This window comes from Lissotriton helveticus, chromosome 2_2 (assembly GCF_964261635.1).
Source record: "Lissotriton helveticus chromosome 2_2, aLisHel1.1, whole genome shotgun sequence".
In the NCBI taxonomy this organism is placed as follows: domain Eukaryota; kingdom Metazoa; phylum Chordata; class Amphibia; order Caudata; family Salamandridae; genus Lissotriton; species Lissotriton helveticus.
In genome coordinates this window covers 257,706,982-257,725,123 of record NC_136060.1, presented here as the reverse complement: position 1 = coordinate 257,725,123, position 18,142 = coordinate 257,706,982, and the positions used below count along the sequence as shown (strand labels likewise).

The 18,142-nt window shown below is 43.6% G+C and overlaps 1 protein-coding gene across 4 annotated transcripts in view; it reads left to right on the top strand.

Annotated features, from left to right (window-relative positions):
* SOD3 (superoxide dismutase 3) overlaps window positions 1-18,142 on the top strand; it is a 178,238-nt gene that overhangs the window by 25,721 nt on the left and 134,375 nt on the right. For 2 of the 4 annotated variants that reach the window (XM_078678394.1, XM_078678393.1), the window contains exon 3: window positions 5,971-6,021. In XM_078678394.1, coding sequence (XP_078534520.1) covers window positions 5,971-6,021 — 51 coding nt within the window. Of the gene's footprint in view, window positions 1-5,776; window positions 6,022-18,142 lie in introns of those variants that run through there. The other 2 variants (XM_078678391.1, XM_078678389.1) reach the window with 2 other exon arrangements.

Below are 18,142 nucleotides of genomic sequence, written 5' to 3'. Positions count from 1 at the left end.
TACCGTGACTTGACGTCTCTGGTTGAGGAAATTCCTAAACCACGCCAATACCACTCCTCCTATACCTGCGTTACAAAGACGGTCAATCAAGATTGTATGTGAGACCGTATCGAAGGCCGCCGATAGGTCGAGTAAAATCAAGACGGCCTTCTTCCCTTGCTCCATAGCCATTCGCAAGGTCTCTGCCGTGAACAGGAGGGCAGATTCGGTCGAATGTTTGGATCTAAACCCTGATTGATTGGTGTGCAGGATGTTATTCTCCTCAAGGAAATTCGTAAGTTGGATGTTCACGAATTTTTCGGTCAGCTTAAACACCACAGGGAGCAGGGAAATAGGACGCAGGTTGGAAAGAGTGGTTGGGTCCGGTAGAGCCTTTTTCTGAAGTGGCGTAACCGCTGCGAGCTTCCAATCGCGTGGGATTTCTGCCATGGCAAGTGATGAGTTGATGATGCTGTTAATGATTGGATTTACCTCCTCAACCAACGCCCGTAAAACCATAGGCGGACAAGGGTCAAATGGAGATCCGGATTTACTCGCTAGAATGGCTTGGTGAGAATCCTCTAAAGAGATGGGCGTGAATAAGTCGAAGTAGGTGGTGTTAATTAATTCATCGCCCAACCACGCCTTTTCAAAGTTCAGCGGGTTAGATGGCACAGAGGGAAAGTCCTTCACAATGTCAGAGATCTTCTTCTCAAAATAGTTAGCGATGGCATTGCAGAGAGGTAATGAGGGGGGAATTTTCTGAGAAAGTGATGTGGGGTTGGTAAAACTGTTAACAATCTTAAAAATCTCCTTCTGTCCATTACCTGAGGAGGTGATGGCCTCTAAATAGTGTGCTTTTTTCGCCAACTTGATTGCGGCATGGTACTTCCTTTCAGCAGATTTATATATGTCACGAGCGGCCACCTCGTAGTTTCTTCGCCACCTCCGCTCGAGTGATCTCACTTCGCCTAATTCCAATTTTAAGGCTAATGAGAACCACGGGGCACTCTTTCTATTTTTAACACAGCTTGGGTTTTTATCCTTCATCGTAAGAGACGAGGACGAACCAAATGTCGCCATCCACTCATTGAACTGCAGATTATCAGTCCGAGTGTGGCCAGTTAATGCAGGTGTACTGTCTCTTAGTTTCTCCAAGAGGTCTGGCAGGGTGAGTGAATTTTTCCAATCTGGTTTATGACTGGCAGCACTAATTCTTGAACATTTTGCCGGGGTCATATGTTTTAAAAAAAGATCAAACGGAATGAGTTTATGGTCTGACCAAATTTGGGCACACAGGGATTTAACTATCAGACTGTCTGAGTTAGAACAGATGCAGTCTAGGACATGACCTGCGGTGTGAGTAGATTCCAGCGTTAGCAGGGTAAGACCAAGGATTTTAATAATGTCCATAAAACAACTTGTCCCTGGCTCCTTAGGGGAGTCTAAGTGGAGATTAAGGTCACGCAACACCGTACACTTGGCAAACCTAAGCGTGAGATCACTCAACGCATCTCCAAAGCTTTCCAAAAGATCAGTAGGTGGGCCAGGTGGGCGGTAAATCAGAGCCCCAGAGAAAGAAAAGGAGTCATGGATACCAAGGCAAAAAGCCATGGCCTCTGCCCCCTTAATGCCTGGCAGCTCGTACGTCGTACATTTCAATGTACTGCGATGAATTATTGCCAAACCACCTCCCCGTTGCAGGGGCCTGTCTAATCGCTGAATTAAGAATTTTTGCGGGAGAGCCACTGCTAAATCCGGGTTACACCAAGGACGAAGCCAAGTTTCTGTAACAAAAAGCCAGTCTAAATTCATCTCTACGATCAGGTCGTTAATATGTTGTGCATTTTTGCACATCGACCTAGCATTAATAAGTCCCCCTCGTAGAACAGTAGGCTGAGTGTTGTCTAGAGCAGATGACTCTGGAATAAACCTCACCTTACAGTGGATGCAACAAGCTGGGCCGTCCCATGTATCTGGTAATAAAGTGTCATGGCAGTCAGAAGAACATTTATTAAGAGAGTGTAACCACTCCCTGGACTGAACCAGACCACTTCCACATGGAGCGGAGTACCTAGCCTCTACCGCTGCCTCGACGCTGACGAGCGCAGACGGGCAGGACTCTGGCTCGACTCCGGCGCTGCTACGGCGCCCGCTGCGCGTCCCCATGACAGGTTTAAATAGGGAACTCGCCTGCCCGCCTGAGCACAAGAGCGCTCACCAAGATGGTGCCGCTAGGCGTCCCTATCTACCCCCAAGATGGCTACAAGAGGTGTGCTCCTGAAAGTGACCCGCTAAAACAGCGGTGGAAGTGCCGATTATGGTGCAAGTAAGCGCAATAGGGGCAGTTAAAAACACGGGGCTGAAAGGTAAGTTATTTAAAAATTAACACAACAAGTTTACAAACGCGCGTACTTCCGCGGGTTAGCTAACTGAGAGCGCCTAATGCATAGAGTGCGCAGCGTTACACTAAAATTGCCTTATCCAAGGCCGAGCTGCAGGGAGAGACTGTCTTAAATAGGGAACTCGCCTGCCCGCCTGAGCACTAGAGCGCTCACCAAGATGGCGCCGCTAGGCGTCCCTATCTACCCCCAAGATGGCTACAAGACGTGTGCTCCTGAAAGTGACCCGCTAAAACAGCGGTGGAAGTGCCGATTATGGTGCAAGTAAGCGCAATAGGTGCAGTTAAAAACACGGGGCTGAAAGGTAAGTTATTTAAAAATTAACACAACAAGTTTACAAACGCGCGTACTTCTGCGGTTAGCTAACTGAGAGCGCCTAATGCATAATGTGCGCAGCGTTACACGAAAATTGCCTTATCCAAGGGTCAGACAAGGCTCATTGTTGAAGCTCTTCCAGAGAAAGGGAATATCTGACTTTCTTCTCTAGTGTCTCGTGAATAATAGATCTTACTATCTTGGATTCGGGAATGATCTTTAGGTCTTCAACTACAGCCCTTTGTCCTTCTGTATCCATCCTGGACAAGGCATCCGCCTTACCGTTCTTGCTTCCAGGTCAGTAGGTGATCACGAAATTGTAATCTGCAAAGTACTGAGACTATCGAAGCTGGCGTGGTGTCAGAGTTCTCGCTGATCGTAAGAATTGAAGGTTTTTATGGTCAGTGTACACAGTCACAGTATGTCTGGCCCCCATCAGGTAATGCCTCCATTGTTTGAAGGCGTCTTTAATGGCGAGTAACTCCTTCTCCGTGATGGTATCGTTGATTTCAGCAGGTAGGAGCTTCCTGGAGTGATAAGCAACTGGATGTAGTTGACCAGTTTCCTAATGTCTTTGCGACAGAACTTCTCCGATAGCTTGATTTAAAGCATCTGTTTCCAAATTAAAAGACTCAGAAGGATCGGCATGAAGGAGAATAGGTGCCGAAGTAAAACTTTCTTTTAAAGACTGGAAGGCGCTTCAGCTTCCTTCGACCAGAAAAAAGGAACACTCTTACGCAATAAGGGAGTAAATGGAATCACCTTTTGAGAAAAGTCTTGGATGAATCGTCTGTAAAAATTGGTGAATCCAATAAATCTTTGTATCTCTTTTACTGAGGTCAGGGATGGCCAATCCAAAACGGCCTTAATTTTGCACGTATCCATTGTAATTCCCTCAGGAGACAGGACAAATCCTATGAAATCCACAGAATGAACATTGAATGCACAATTTTCTAATTTAGCATATAGACAGTTCTCACGCAGCTTTTCCAAAATTCCCTTGACATGCTCTTGGTGTTCTTTTTCTGACGCAGAGTAAATTAAGATACAATACAGGCAATAGCACACTTGTCTATATATTAATTTAACACGTCATTAATGAAATACTGGAAGGCTGCTGGTGCATTGCAAAGTCCGTAGGGCATAACCTGATATTCGTAGAGACCGAACTTGGTCCTGAACGCAGTCTTCCATTCGTCGCCCTCTCTGAACCAGACAAGGTGATATGCTCCTCGAAGATCTAGTTTTGTGTAGATATGGGCTCCTTTTACTTGATCCAGGAGCACAGAGATTAGGGGCAAAGGGTATCTGTTCTTAATCGTTATCCGATTTAGGTCGCAGTGATCTATGCAAGTTCTTAAATCGCCTTTAAGGGTGACGAGACTGGAGACTGCGATGGGCTAATGAACCCGTTCCTTAGATAGGTTGAATATATCCCTTAAAAAATGTGTCCTCCTTCTCTTTCAAGGCATAGATTCTGCTGCACGGAAGGTTCGCCCCTGGTTCCAGCTCTATCTTGCAGTCGTAGGGTCAATTTGGGAGTAGCCTTTTGGCCTCCACCGTCCCTAAACACATCCTTGAAATCTTGATACATTTCCGGAATTCCTTCTGTACGAATGACACACACAGAAGCTCTACTTTCACACAGACTAGACTCCTTCACTTGATCCACTCCCTGAAATCAAGACTCCCTGCAGGAATTCCGAGTTCATCTTTATGGACCGCTTCTTCCAATCTGAGGATTATGCTCCGTTAACCAAGGGAGTCCAAGGATGAGCTGGAATTGTGGTGCATCAATTAAATTGAACTGCAAGAACTCTCGGTGTCCGTCAGGTAAAACAAGTTCCGCCTTTACTGTATGACTGACTATAGGACCTGAAGAAAGATTTGTTCCGTCCACTGCTCTCACCGCATCACTTCTACTTTTTCGAATAACCTGCAAACCGATCTTGAAAGCGAACTTCAAGCCACAAAAATTTCCGGTAGCTCCGGAGTCTATCATTACCGGAATGTCAGTTTGGACCATTGTTCTGTAATTCAAAGTTACCGGGAGGGTCAGGTGCGCCGCAGCAGATTGCAAGGTGTTCGGTATCTGATGTGTGTCCGGGGTTGTGATTTCTTTAGCATCCACAAGTCCAACCCCTCCTACTGGTGGTGCTGCAAGTTTTCCTTCATCAGAGCCTTTGGTTTCTTCGGATATACCTTGACAAAATGCCCACTGGTACCACAATACATACACAGATTGTTCAATCTTCTTTTTTCCTTCTCTTCTTTTGAAAGAGGACCACGAACTGCTCAGATTTGCATAGGTCCTACAGTTTGGGTGCCATCCACGGTTTTAGCAACTTCTGACCTCATCTGATCAAACCTAGAAACACTTGGGCGAAACTCTCTTCTTTTTTCTCCTCTCCTCTCTCTCTGCCGGTAGTCTAATTCTAAGACCAAGTCGATCAGAGCAGAAACCTCCGTAGGTCTATTGGGTTTTTGAGACAGGGCATCTTTGAGTTCATCTTTCAGGCCTCTGTAAAACAATGCAGCTCTCTTATTTTCTGGCCAGTCAGTTTCTACATAGAGCTTATTGAATTGACCAAGTACACCACTAGTACCTTGTTCCCTTGCCTCAATTAGAGTAGCTCATTATCTGTAGCTTGAGCTGCTACCTTTCTTTGGTCAAATATTCTTAAGAACTCCTTCTTAAACTCTTAAAAATCATATAGGATGGCAGCGTCTTTAGAGACCATAGGTAAGGACCAGGCCGCTGTGTCACCATTTAAATACGATAGGATGAAAGCCACCCGGGATAGTGCATCAGGGAAAATGGCAGGACAGCACATAAAATGGAGGGAGAATTGAGTAAGAAAAATGTGGGACTTTTGTGGGTCTCCACTAAAGCGTTCTGGGGGGGGGGGCGCTAGTGGAATAACTGGGGGCAAGTCAGTAGTTTCTCTTCTAGAGGCTATTAAGTCTTGTCTTAAAGCTCTATTTTCCTCTCTGACTGTTATCAACTCCGAGCTTTCCCTCACGCTCCCCCAGGTTTTTCCAAGGTAGAGTGCAGGAAATCCCAGCGGAGAAGGGGGAAGGGACAGAGAAGTGACAGCCTCGTCTTCTATACCAGTGTCGTCTATCTGCTGCTACTCTAGTTTCTTTTTGCGCAGAAAGAGATTAGACACCTCTAGAGACTGGGCTATTGCCTCTCTTCCTATTACTGGATTTTGTTAGGATTTATCTCTTTAATGATGCAGTGCTTGTGTGACTGTTCTTTCTTTTCTCTTAGGATCAGGTAGACTCTCTGAAGCTGCTTAACTCGACTGGAACATGGACTGAGGTAAGGTTTTCTTTTCTCTTTTTATTTCTAATTAAATAATCTGAAATAACTCACTGGTAACCTTGTTTACATCTCTCAGCGCACGAAAGAAAACTGGCTTTGGTTTTCAACCTTTGTCACTAAGGTTCTAACATTTAACAGCAGTGCTAAATTTATACTTCATTCAAAAGCTCACTAAGCTGTACTTGCGTGACTGGGCTCAGGCTCAGAAAAGTCTCTTCTTCCTCAAGGACGAAGTCAAAGAATTGAACTGCTGAACTCTGCAGACTCACAAATCTTCCTGACAGGAATTCTTTGAAAACCCGGCGCGTAGCAGAATAAAGCTACCGACGGTCTCAAACCGAAAACTCTTCTACACTGGCTCTGAAGGAACCCGGATGAAAGGCCAAGAGCTGTTACTTCACTAAAGGCCTCAGTGAAGTGGGCACAGCTGAGGGTGAGCATGAGCCTCAGCTGTGCTTCAGACCTTGAGCTTACTGTGGAAAGGCCGGAGCGCTAACCATTGCACTTCCAGCCATCTTAAGGGAATATGCATTCACCAATGCTGTCTAGGACTGACCACAACTTGGTGTGATGTCATTTGAGATGTCATCAGTGATGTCATCAGTGATGTCACTGACCATATCATGAGTGATGTGATGTGATGTCATCAGCAGTGCATTGCAGGGGCACGAGTTATAGTTAGCTCTACTAACTATAACTGCCGAATTTCTCTTGTTTTGTACAAGTGAAATGTCCAACTAACTATAACGTCCCTTATACCTGTGATTTTTTCAGTGAATATATATATATGTATATATGCCCATATTATCAATATATTTTATAAATCCTGCACTCTTGACTTGCGAGTGGGGTATTTGCAGCAGACACTCCTAGGATTAATAATTAATGAGGTATATGATCTTGGGAAACTATGAACACGAGTGTCCATAGGTACTTTTTAATTTCTACACTTATGATGTATTTTGCCACACTTTTATACAGAGTTTTCTTTAGTGGAATCCTTACATCTAAACACTATACTCTCTGTGTTCGCTATCTGTGGCCTCTTTTCTTTTTCATATCACAAAACACCAGAACAACACTTTTTTCATGGGTTATGCATAGTGAATTCATGTGAATTACCGCAATTTTATACAGCATGTTAACCTTTGCTTGTTAGGTTGAATCAGTTTTCACTTAGTGGAGAATAGATATGTGGTTCCAGTAAGCACTGTTTTTTATGTTCATGTGTACACTTTGGGAAATATATTAATGTATTTAAAGAACAATTTGTTTATGTATAGTATTTTGAAATATGTTTGTATTAAATATCTTGTTGTCCTGAAGAAGTCCTTTTGGATGAAACACATTGGCTACAGTGGAAATCCATGAGAAGAAAATGAAATGTTTTAATGAAAGAATCTATGGAGAAAGAACCTCTTTTTAATAGGAAAAGGATTCTGGGAGTCCATGCATTTTGCTGTCCAGTCACTGTTGTTACTAGTCGAGTTATCACTAATCATAAAGTTGTTGAGGGTGTGAGTGCTGAGTCACATTTTTGTAGAATTTGAAGACTTTTTCTTTCCTGGCTTTGGAGACTAATATGGCTGGTCCCCAAGACTCGAGCACCAACAAACAACCAACGAACAACAAACAAAAAGCTATCTTTAAGATAGTAAATGGCTTCAACACCCCCAAAATACTAGCGCAGGAAAGTCCACCCTCTGAAAATCTCTGTGATATTATTGCGGACTTTTTTGAACAAAAAAAACAGGGCCTTACCAAGGATTTTGCAGCTCCTGTCGAAGAAATAGGGATGTTAGTAGCAGGGAAAACAGACCACCGTACTCTCTGGCGATGTTTTGGCCTATCAGCCTGGATGAGACTCACGGGGCAATACTAGCAACCAAAACAGGGTCGCCATTTGATCCTTGTCCCCCTATGCTTCTTCACTCGCTCGTGGATACTGTCAATCCCATGATTAATAACATCATAAATGCATCACTGGCCACGGCCAACATTCCCTCAGAGTGGAAACTTGCGGCGGTTAAACCGCTGCAGAAAAAACATCTTCCTGACCTCACTACACTATCTAACCTTCGACCAATCTCACTGCTCCCTGTATTATGTAAAATTGCAGAGTCGTTTGTAAATAAACAAATCACTAAGTTTTTTTAAGACAACCAGGCCTGGCACCCCAACCAATCAGGTTTTAGAGCACAACACTCTACTGAGTCAGCTCTCCTGTTCACCACTGATACCATTCGTATGGCTCTGGACCAGGGTAAGAAGGCTGTCCTTATCCTTTTAGATCTGTCGGCAGCCTTCGACACGGTCTCACATACCATCCTGATTGATGGGCTAGCAACATCTGGCATAACTGGAAAGGTCCTGGACTGGATTAAGAACTTTCTAAGTGGCTGGAGACAGGTGGTCACACTGGGTGATTTCTGCTCGAAGGAAAAACCACTTACGACTGGTGTACCGCAAGGGTCTAGTCTAAGCCCGACACTCTTCAATGTGTATACCACCCCTCTGATTAGGCTGATATCGTCCTTTGGTATTGATGTGGTAGCATACGCGGACGATACTCAACTGATCCTAGTCTTTGATAAAGACACTCAGGATTGGGAAGATAATCTGAAAAGCTGCCTAACGGCTACATTCGACTGGATGGGGAAGAACCATTTGAAATGTAATACGGGCAAAACAGAAATCATACCAATGGGGGCTCATAATGACTTTGTCCCTAAACTTCTGTGGCCGGCTAACGCAGAGGAACCCCCTCATACCACCAATGCGGCACGTAATTTAGGCATCAAATTCAACTCAGCTCTGTCTTTCAAACAACAGGCACTGGCAGTAACAGGGACCTGTTTCAATGTCATCAAGGAACTAAGGACATTTTTCGACCTGATCCCCCTGGCTGCTAGGAAAATGGTAATGGTTGCTCTCGTGACATCTAGACTAGATTATTGCAACAGCCTATATGCAGGGACCACTAAAGTGGTCATGCACAAACTCCAGATGGTGCAACACGCAGCAGCTAGGCTGGTGTTGAAATTGCCAAAGAAATCCTCTGCATCTGCTGCTTTAAACACCTTGCACTGGTTACCAATTATCAAACGGATCCTTTTTAAGATCCTAGTCATTACATTCAGAGCCTTCCATTCTCAGGGACCAAAGTACCTACAAGGGAGGTTCTTCCGCTACCACCCTGGGGGTATCTTGCGTTCCACCAATGCCAACCTGTTGTCTGTTCCTATGTTCAGACTAAGTTCAAGGGGGGGTAAATCTTTGCCAGTACTAGGGCAAAGGCATGGAATAAACTCCCCTCTCACCTCCAAGCAATCGAGCGGGAACTAGAATTCCGAAAGGCACTAAAAACCTGGATCTTTAAGCTTCCTGAGACCTGTGCTAGAGTACTAGTATGAAGGAGTGGCTCAATTACTAATAGCAGCATGACCAGTGTTTACATCTTCCTGGTCAGTGGTGGTGCCTAGACGCTCATTGGAGCGATAGCCGCGCGGTACAAATATTTGTTTACATTACATTACATTACATGGACAACCAGTAACCCATATATGTGTTGTGTGTGGTATCTTTGCACTTCAGCCTCCTTTTTGCGAATCGCTGGTTGTGTTTTGGGCAGTTCCTGCACCATCACTGGGTTCAAACAATAAATATGGATTATGATGATAATAGAGAGGCCATGTTAGATGACCTTTTCTCAAGAGGCGGTTCCAATTCCAAAATTGACTCATCTTTTTGGGAAGAATGCTTATATTAATGCATCCTACAATATAATGGGGATTTTAGTAGTTAATTCAGAAAGGAAAGTTAAACAACTAAGAGAAGAAATAGTGAAACTAGAGAAAGAAATTGATGACATGAAGTTACATGAAGTCATAAAGAAAAATTATGAGATCCTGAAAAAGGAATTGACTAATCACCACTTATATCTAAAGGATTAAAAAACAGAAATAAATAAAACGTGACAATGGTGACTATGAAAGAGGACGCATTTTCAAGTTTTTGAACAAATATGATGATGTTCCAGTTAGCACAGGAGCAGGCCAGCAAATAACACCAGGGACACTAGTATCTCCTCAAGTGACACTTCTTTATCATCTGTTTAGAGTGGCCCAGGGAAGGGGAGTAGCAGGGATGAAACTGACAAGTCCTCTTGGTTTTTGTTTATAGGAGGTACAGTTAGTTATATTCTTTTATTCGGTTACCACTTGTTTGCAACCATAAAAAGTACAGAGATAGGAAATAAATAAAATTAATGAAATAAAAATATACTGCAGAAGCAAATACAAAACTTAAAAATTACTATTACAATTTCTTACATAATAGCAAAATATATGGACTTAAAAAAAAGTTAATCAAGAGCATGACGTATTTTAATACTGGCTTTTAAAAAAGTAGCTATGCACTTTGCGAAATGTACTGAGTCCATGAGCTGTAAGGACATAAATGCTGGATAGCACGACCAATTGAGCGAAGGAGTGGTAAAATCCAGGATTTTCGAGGTAGTTTATAAAATTTACAAAAGAAAATAATATGGATTGTTGACTGGATAGATACACCATCACACGGACAGTTCGTGATGGCATTCGACCAGTTCTGTGTTTGGGGAAAGGAAACTAAACGGAAAAAAGAGTTGAAACGGAATCTTGTCAAGAGATATTTCTCATAGTTGGACAGGTAAAACGATAAGTATGGTTGCATACCTTTATCAGACTGGACTGCACAGATTTGGGAGTTAGAAGGCTTTAAAATCTCAGTTGAGCCACGGAGGTCTCTTAGATGACCCAAACAGATCCTCTTTAGCTCCTTTCTCAAGATATCCTCCATACTAGGTGGGTCATCGAAGAAGGAGCTACGTCCACGGTCTTTAAAGAAATTCCCCGCGTAGACTAGCCATGGGATCCTTCGCCAATTTGTTAGATTCATGCAGTCGTTGATCAAAGAACGTGTTAAATGGCACTCAGCTTTTGTCCATATGCGGTGCCATAAAAGGATTGGTTGGAATCGTATGGTATCAATGATATAATCCATGCCTAGCTCATTGTGGGAAGCGTAAGTCGGGGCGCTTGATGGAAGCGCCAGCAAATACTTAACGAACCCATTCTCTATAGTCTGGATTGGGTCTATTGGGCCATAACCCCATACCCCCGCGCCATAGGTGGCCACACTGTGGCACTTTGCATAGTAAATCTTAAGCAGTTCCATAGGTGCTGGTTTACCAAGTTTCCTGGAAAAGGAAACCAAGGCCGTTGTTGCTCGCTGGAAAAGGAGTTTTCTGCTGGCCGTGGCCTGTCGCCAGCTTAAGGAGTCGTCCACCAATATGCCTAAGTACGGGTAAGCAGATGTTTTTTGTTGTTTTTTCCAGCCTTATTTTTTCCACAAAAATTGGTTTGGGATTCTTGACCTTGGGGCCAAAATGCATAATAAAAGTCTTTTTTATGTTGACTTTAAGGCCAAGAGAGTCCATGAAAGAACAATATTTATTAAGTTGATTTTGAAGTTGGTTCAGTGTTCTGGCAAAGATAACCGAATCATCTGCGTATAGCAGTGTTGGTAATGGGCGATTGTTAATCTAGGGTAAATCCTGGCTCCCTTCTAGCATGGCCACTTCAAGACCGTTGGTATAAAGGTTAAACAAGAAGGGAGCCAGTACGCATCCCTGCCTGACCCCTTTTCCGATGGAAAAAGATGGCGAAAGATCGCCATTGACTCCAAATCTGACACACGCCGTTGCATCAGAATAAAGTTCTCGAAGAAAAACAATGAGGGCTGGGTCCACCCCGAGGTCCCTAAGGATAGCCCAGAGTTTGGAGTGCAGGACGCAGTCAAACGCTGCACTAAGATCAATGTACACAAGGAAGATATTACCTCCTTTGGCTCCCGCGTACTTCCCAATCAGGAAGGCAAGATTCAGGGCCTGCACCACAGTCCCAAGGCCCTTCTGGAAACCATATATGGGAGGTACAACGATACAGACTAGAGGACAGAAAGAGGAGTCTAAACAAAGGAAGAGTAGAACCAGGAGTGGAGGCAAAAAACATAAAATCAGGTGTCAAACCACATTACCGGCAAAGACTACACAAGGGAAGAAATTAACCCAGGAGTTCAGCAGTCTAATGCCAACACCACGAACGATATAGTGCCAAATGAAATACGTATTGTCAACCTCTCATCAAAGAATTTATCTTTACAAGAAATGTCAGTGCTCAGTAAGGAATTGAGCTATTGCCCCATTGAAAAATGAAACTTAGTTGACTTACATATAGATTTGTTTAATCGTGCAGTGTCTTGTACTACAAGTAACTCTGACTTTTCTATTCCTGACATTAATGACATACATGTTGCATCATTGAATAAATCTGAAGAGGTGGGTGATTTATTTCAGTTAGCAAATGATCTTAAAGTACAAGAAAACTTTACTAACGAAAGTGGTTTGAGGGTTCTGTCAAAGTTTATGCCGCCCAGTATGCAGGACATGGTAATTGATGAATTTGATCATAAAATTACTTTGGATTTGTACAAAATGGTAGATTTAAACTGTAATGGTAGTAGGTGTGTACAATGCTCAAATATCACTAAAAGTGATTGCGAGATCTTGAATGCACTAAAGAATGCACCAATCTAGTCATACAGAAAGCGGACAAAGGGGGAAACATTGTTCTTATGAGCAAAGCTGATTACCTGAGTGAGATTTATAGACAGTTACAAGACACAGCTTTTTATGAAAAATTGGATGTGGATCACATCACTGGTATCCGACAATATTTTAATGCCAGACTCACAGACTGGCATGAATTTTGCCTACTAACTGATCATAAATACAAATATTTATGCGTACATCATTCGATACATCAATACATACTACCCAAAATCCATAAGCCAGGTTTATTCTCCCTAGAGGGGCCTATCTTCTCCAGCGATGGCTCCCCCACAGAACATACCGTAAAATATGTAGTTAGCTTCCTACAGCCCTTTGTTAAAACACTTCCATCATATATACTAGAGAGCCAAGATGTTTGGAGCATAGTAAGAAGACTTTCAATGTGACAGCAATGATCTTTTGTTTGTCACCATGGATGTAGAAAGTCTTTACACCCGTATACAGACAGAGCGTGGTCTAGAGACCCTTAGGTTTTACCTTTACAAATGTAATGCCTGTCACCTGGAACATACTACCATGTTGCTTGAAATGGCTAAGATCATTTTGACCCAAAAATTTTTCCTGACTGATGGAGTGTGGGTCCTCCAAAAGCAATGAACAGCTATGGGTCTGGTTTGCCCCGTCTTACACTAACCTTTTCATGGGTTTGTTTGAGGCGGGGAAAGCCTGGGGCCCTAAATCACATAACTGGACCAATAATATCATCTTCTTCGGATGTTTCATAGATGACGTTCTGATTATTTCGAATAAACCTGGGACTGATCTTGCTGCTTATCACGTCTTTAAATGAAAACAGACTTAATGTAAAATTGACTTTCTAATATAACCTCAGTGGATTGATTTCTTGGATCTATGGCTGTACGTATATGAAGATGGCATTCACTATGGCATTTAAACAATATATATTTCTTGCAATAGTGTGCTACACGCCACCATCTTCCGTCCAAAGTCCACTATTAAAGCCATACCATATGGTAAAAGGGTAAAGGATAGGTGTAATTGCAGCCAGGAATCAATTTTTAAGAAGAGGGTACAGAATATTGAGCAAGATTTCAAGTAGAGGGACTATGAAACCAAGACCCTAGAGAAAGCCAAAGAAAGAGTTATGTAATTGGATAGGAAGCAAACTCTCAGAATAAACAGAGGATAAAACAATAGAGCAGTAAAAATGAAACAAGAAGTGACTTTCATCACTCGGTATGACATATAGTAACCATATTTTTGGCATGCAGAGCAAAAACTGGCACATGCTTGATTCCAAAACGCTCACTGAAGGGATTGCATCTAAAACACCTAGATTAGTGTTTTGGAGAGGTACCACACTCAGAAGAACATTGTGCCCTAGTTATGATAAAAGTAATCGGAATGAAACTTGTACCCCATGATGGACACCAGTTAAACCAAAAAGCTTTTACTCCTGTGGAAAAATGTTCGACTTGTCACGTTGGGTCCAACAGAACCACGAAATTCAGATACAATACCAAAATGGAATATACCATCAATATATTTATCAACTGCAATACAACGTTGGTTGTTTATGTGGTAGGGTGTGCATGTGGAAAGATCTAATTGGTAGTAGTGTTAGGTGCCTGAAAACAAGAATACAGGCACACGTCAGAGCCATAAAACATCATGATGCAAGATATCCTGTAACAATGCACATCCAGGCAGCTCACCCTACAATATACCCTCGTATATGGTCCCATGGTCTTGAACACATACTGAACAGTGAAAGGAGGGCAATAGAGAGCTAATTCTCAGACAAGCTGAAGCAAGGTGGATATTTCGCCTTAGGTCTGTGAATCACGGCCTAAATTATAATGAGCTTCATTATTTTCTATAGATATGATTATATGCTGAAATTCCTATGAATTTATACCATATATGTTAATTGTGTAATAGTTCACATGATCATACGTGATATCAACATCAATTTGTACCCTTATTAGTCATTGCTTGACTGATTACAACTTGTGCACTTGATTGAAGTTCATCCTTGCAGCACAATAATATATATTGGTGGGCGGAATTTGCGTAGTCACGCTACGCAAAGCCTAGCAAAAAGGTAAAAAATCTCTGCGAGCACGCAAAAGTTCCATGAACACGCGGAATTGCTTGTTCCGCCCATTCGCGGGGCTTTTTTTCCTGTGCGCGAATGCCGTTTGCGTGCTCGGGGTGAAATAACTTCCCAACGCGCATTTTGAAAGCGCAAACAAGCAAAAAATTCTGCAAAGCCGCGTAATTTTTGGCAATTACGCTTTTCTGCGGAACGCAACATTAGCCAAATTCCGCGAGCGACACAGAATTTACCGCCCAGCCCTAGTATATATTTAATTCTATGTCAGGACCAGAGGCTCCAGTTATGCTTCTCATTCTTTGCTCTTTAATTTCACAGCAGCCAATAAAAACAGTTTATCAAAAAAAATACAATACCCATGAGCACCAAATGCCCCATAACAACCAGATAGACTATCCCTATATAAGGCAAAACTGAGCTAACCCCTTACCGAGTGACTGACCGGGTAAGGGCCTACATTAAGGATGAAGTTACCAAAATGTTTGCTCTTGGGGTGATTGAGTCCTCTAGCAGCCCGTGGTCCAGGCCAGTGGTCCTGATCCCGAAAGCTGCAGCGCCTGGTGCCACCCCAGAACTTCGGTTCTGCGTGGACTATCAGGGCCTCAATTCAGTCACGAAGGCTGACGCGCACACCATCCTCAGAGCGGATGAGCTCGTAGATCGGTTGGGGGCTGCAAAATACCTCATCAACTTTGATTTGAAGTCTGGGAAATGGCATGTCACCTTGACCGAGGGAGCAAAGGAGAGGTCAGCATTCTTCACCCCCGATAGGCACTACCAGATATCCGATAGGCATGCCCATTGGAATGAAGAATGCCCCGGCCAACTTTCAGAGGTTGGTCAACAGGGTGTTGGTAGGGTTGGAAGCCTTCAGTGCCGCCTACCTGGATGACATTGCTGTGTTTAGCTCCTCTTGGGAGGACCACCTGCGCCACCTCTGGGAGGTATTGATGGCACTGCGGAGGGCAGGCCTCACAATCAAATCCAGTAAGTGCCAGATTGGGCAGGGTTCTGTAGTATATTTGGGGCACCAGGTGGGGAGTGGCCAGGTGGCACCCCTTCAGCCTCAAATTGAAACTATCCTGGCGTGGGAACCCCCCAAGACTCAGACGCAGGTGAGGGCCTTCTTAGGACTCACAGGGTACTACAGGAGGTTTGTCAAGGGATATGGCAACATTGTTGCACCCTTGACTGAGCTGAGTTCGAAGAAGCAGCCAAAGAAAGTTAACTGGACTGACACCTGTCAGAAAGATTTGATGCCCTGAAGACTGCCATGTGCACTGCGCCCGTGGTTCAGGCGCCCGACTTTTCCAAGGAATTTGTTGTCCAGACAGACACCTCAGAGCGCGGTAGCTGTTCGGTCACAGATCAATGAGGAGGGACTAGACCAACATGTAGCCTTTCTAAGCAGGAGGTTACTTCCCGAGGAACAGAGGTATAGGGCCATTGAGCGTGAGGCATTTGCTGTGGTCTGGGCGCTGAAGAAGTTGAGACCATACCTGTTTGGGACTCACTTCCGGGTTCAGACGGACCAGAGGCTGTTGTGTGTCAATTTAGATACCGTATATAGGTTTCCCGATTTATGCCCTTATACGGCCACAATTCACATTGCCCATGTTTAGGCTTAGAAATCCTACTCTTATTTAGGCATTATCCATGCTAACCAAATACAGACATGACAACGTACATCCGTCCATCAACGTCACAACGTGTTCTTGTAAAACCAGACTCTTGAGCCTTTAGGACTTCCCCCTGTTGGATTATTGATTTCTCCAAGAACTTATTTATTATGCATGAACATCAATTCCTTAGGGGTTCATTCATGACGTTCTTCTGCCCAACTTTTACGTCAATACTGGCATTCCTAAACACCTTCAAAGTATAAATATACCTTCACTTGTCGTGGCAAACCACGGTTCGGATGCATACTTGCACGACACGGCTCACCAAGGAAAGTTCGGAAGGAAATCAAGTCCCCGCCTGACGCACTGACCAGACGCTGTCATCCTCCTCACAGAGAATCCAGTTCCAGTGTTTCTGACTCCTCTTGTGGGGTGTTGGAGATCGAGACCCGGAAATAGATTCCAACTTCTCTCATTCTAAGGTATGGAGCAGACTAGAACCTAGAGGGACTCTTGGCAACTCTGGCAAAACTAAACTATAGCTAGCTATACTTTAGAAAACAGCACCTACTTCTTACCTCGTACTACACTTAGGTGAGGTACACTGGGGTACAACTAGTTAGAAGCATCAGATGAGTATTCACATTTTAGCCTGTGTTATTTATGTATGTATTTTAATGAATTTATGTCATAGGTACAAACCATGCTATTGCAGTATTATCTAATCTTACTGCTGACGCTGTACGTATTATACTTCGCATTCTGTCTTATGATTGTAGCAGTTCATATCTCTTGCACGAGAAATGAGGCTGTTCAATAAATCCTTTTTATTGAAACGCCCGTCTACATATTTCTGTGTAAACTCTGTAGAAACGAAGCATGCATGATTGACTGAGTGAAACTGTTATCTATTGTTTCCACAATTCTGGGACTGTTCCGATTTTAAGGAAAACAAAGTTGTCATGTTTATGCGGTTGTCAGAAACAAATCCCTTCTTGTTTAACCGAGAAGTTTCTAGTGACCTCTGACTTAGCTGGCACACACAAGTAATTAAGTTTAATGTACTCGATAGAGACATACTGACCTCAGTCCTATGTCAATTTATAGTGTATATTATTTCAATGCGCAGAGCCTATTAGGGATATAGGAACTACACTACAAGACCCCTTAAATGATTGATGCAGATGAGAGGTGAGAATCCCAAGTTGTTGAGGTGGTCGTTTTCCCTACACAGTATGGATTTCACAGTGAAACACTGCCCTGGTACAGAACACGCCAATGCTGACGGTCTGTCGAGATTTTTCCGCCTTAGTGATGAGATCTCCCAAGGGGATGGTTAGTTCCCCCACCTTTTCAGCTGGAGGGGACGAGTGTTAGACCTGGCATCATTGGCGAGGGTCTCCCTTCCTCTTTTCTCTTCCTCTCTTTTATGTCAGCTGGATTTAGATGCTCTGGGCGCCGTGCCACTGCTAATCAGTGCCATTGTGCGAATGCTCCCTTTAATATAATAATCCACATTTGTAAAGCGCACAATCACCCGTAAGGGTCTCTAGGTGCTGGGGGCCGTCGGGAAGATTAAGCAAGCTATTGCCCAGAGTCACATGGTGCTGGGCTAACCTGCCGCCGGAGCCGGGGATCGAACCCTGATCCCCAGATTCCAGCGTCAGTCGCCCTGGCCGCGGCGCCACACCTCTCCCAAGTAAAGATGACTGTATGAATCAGGATAACCATAATGCCTAGATCTGC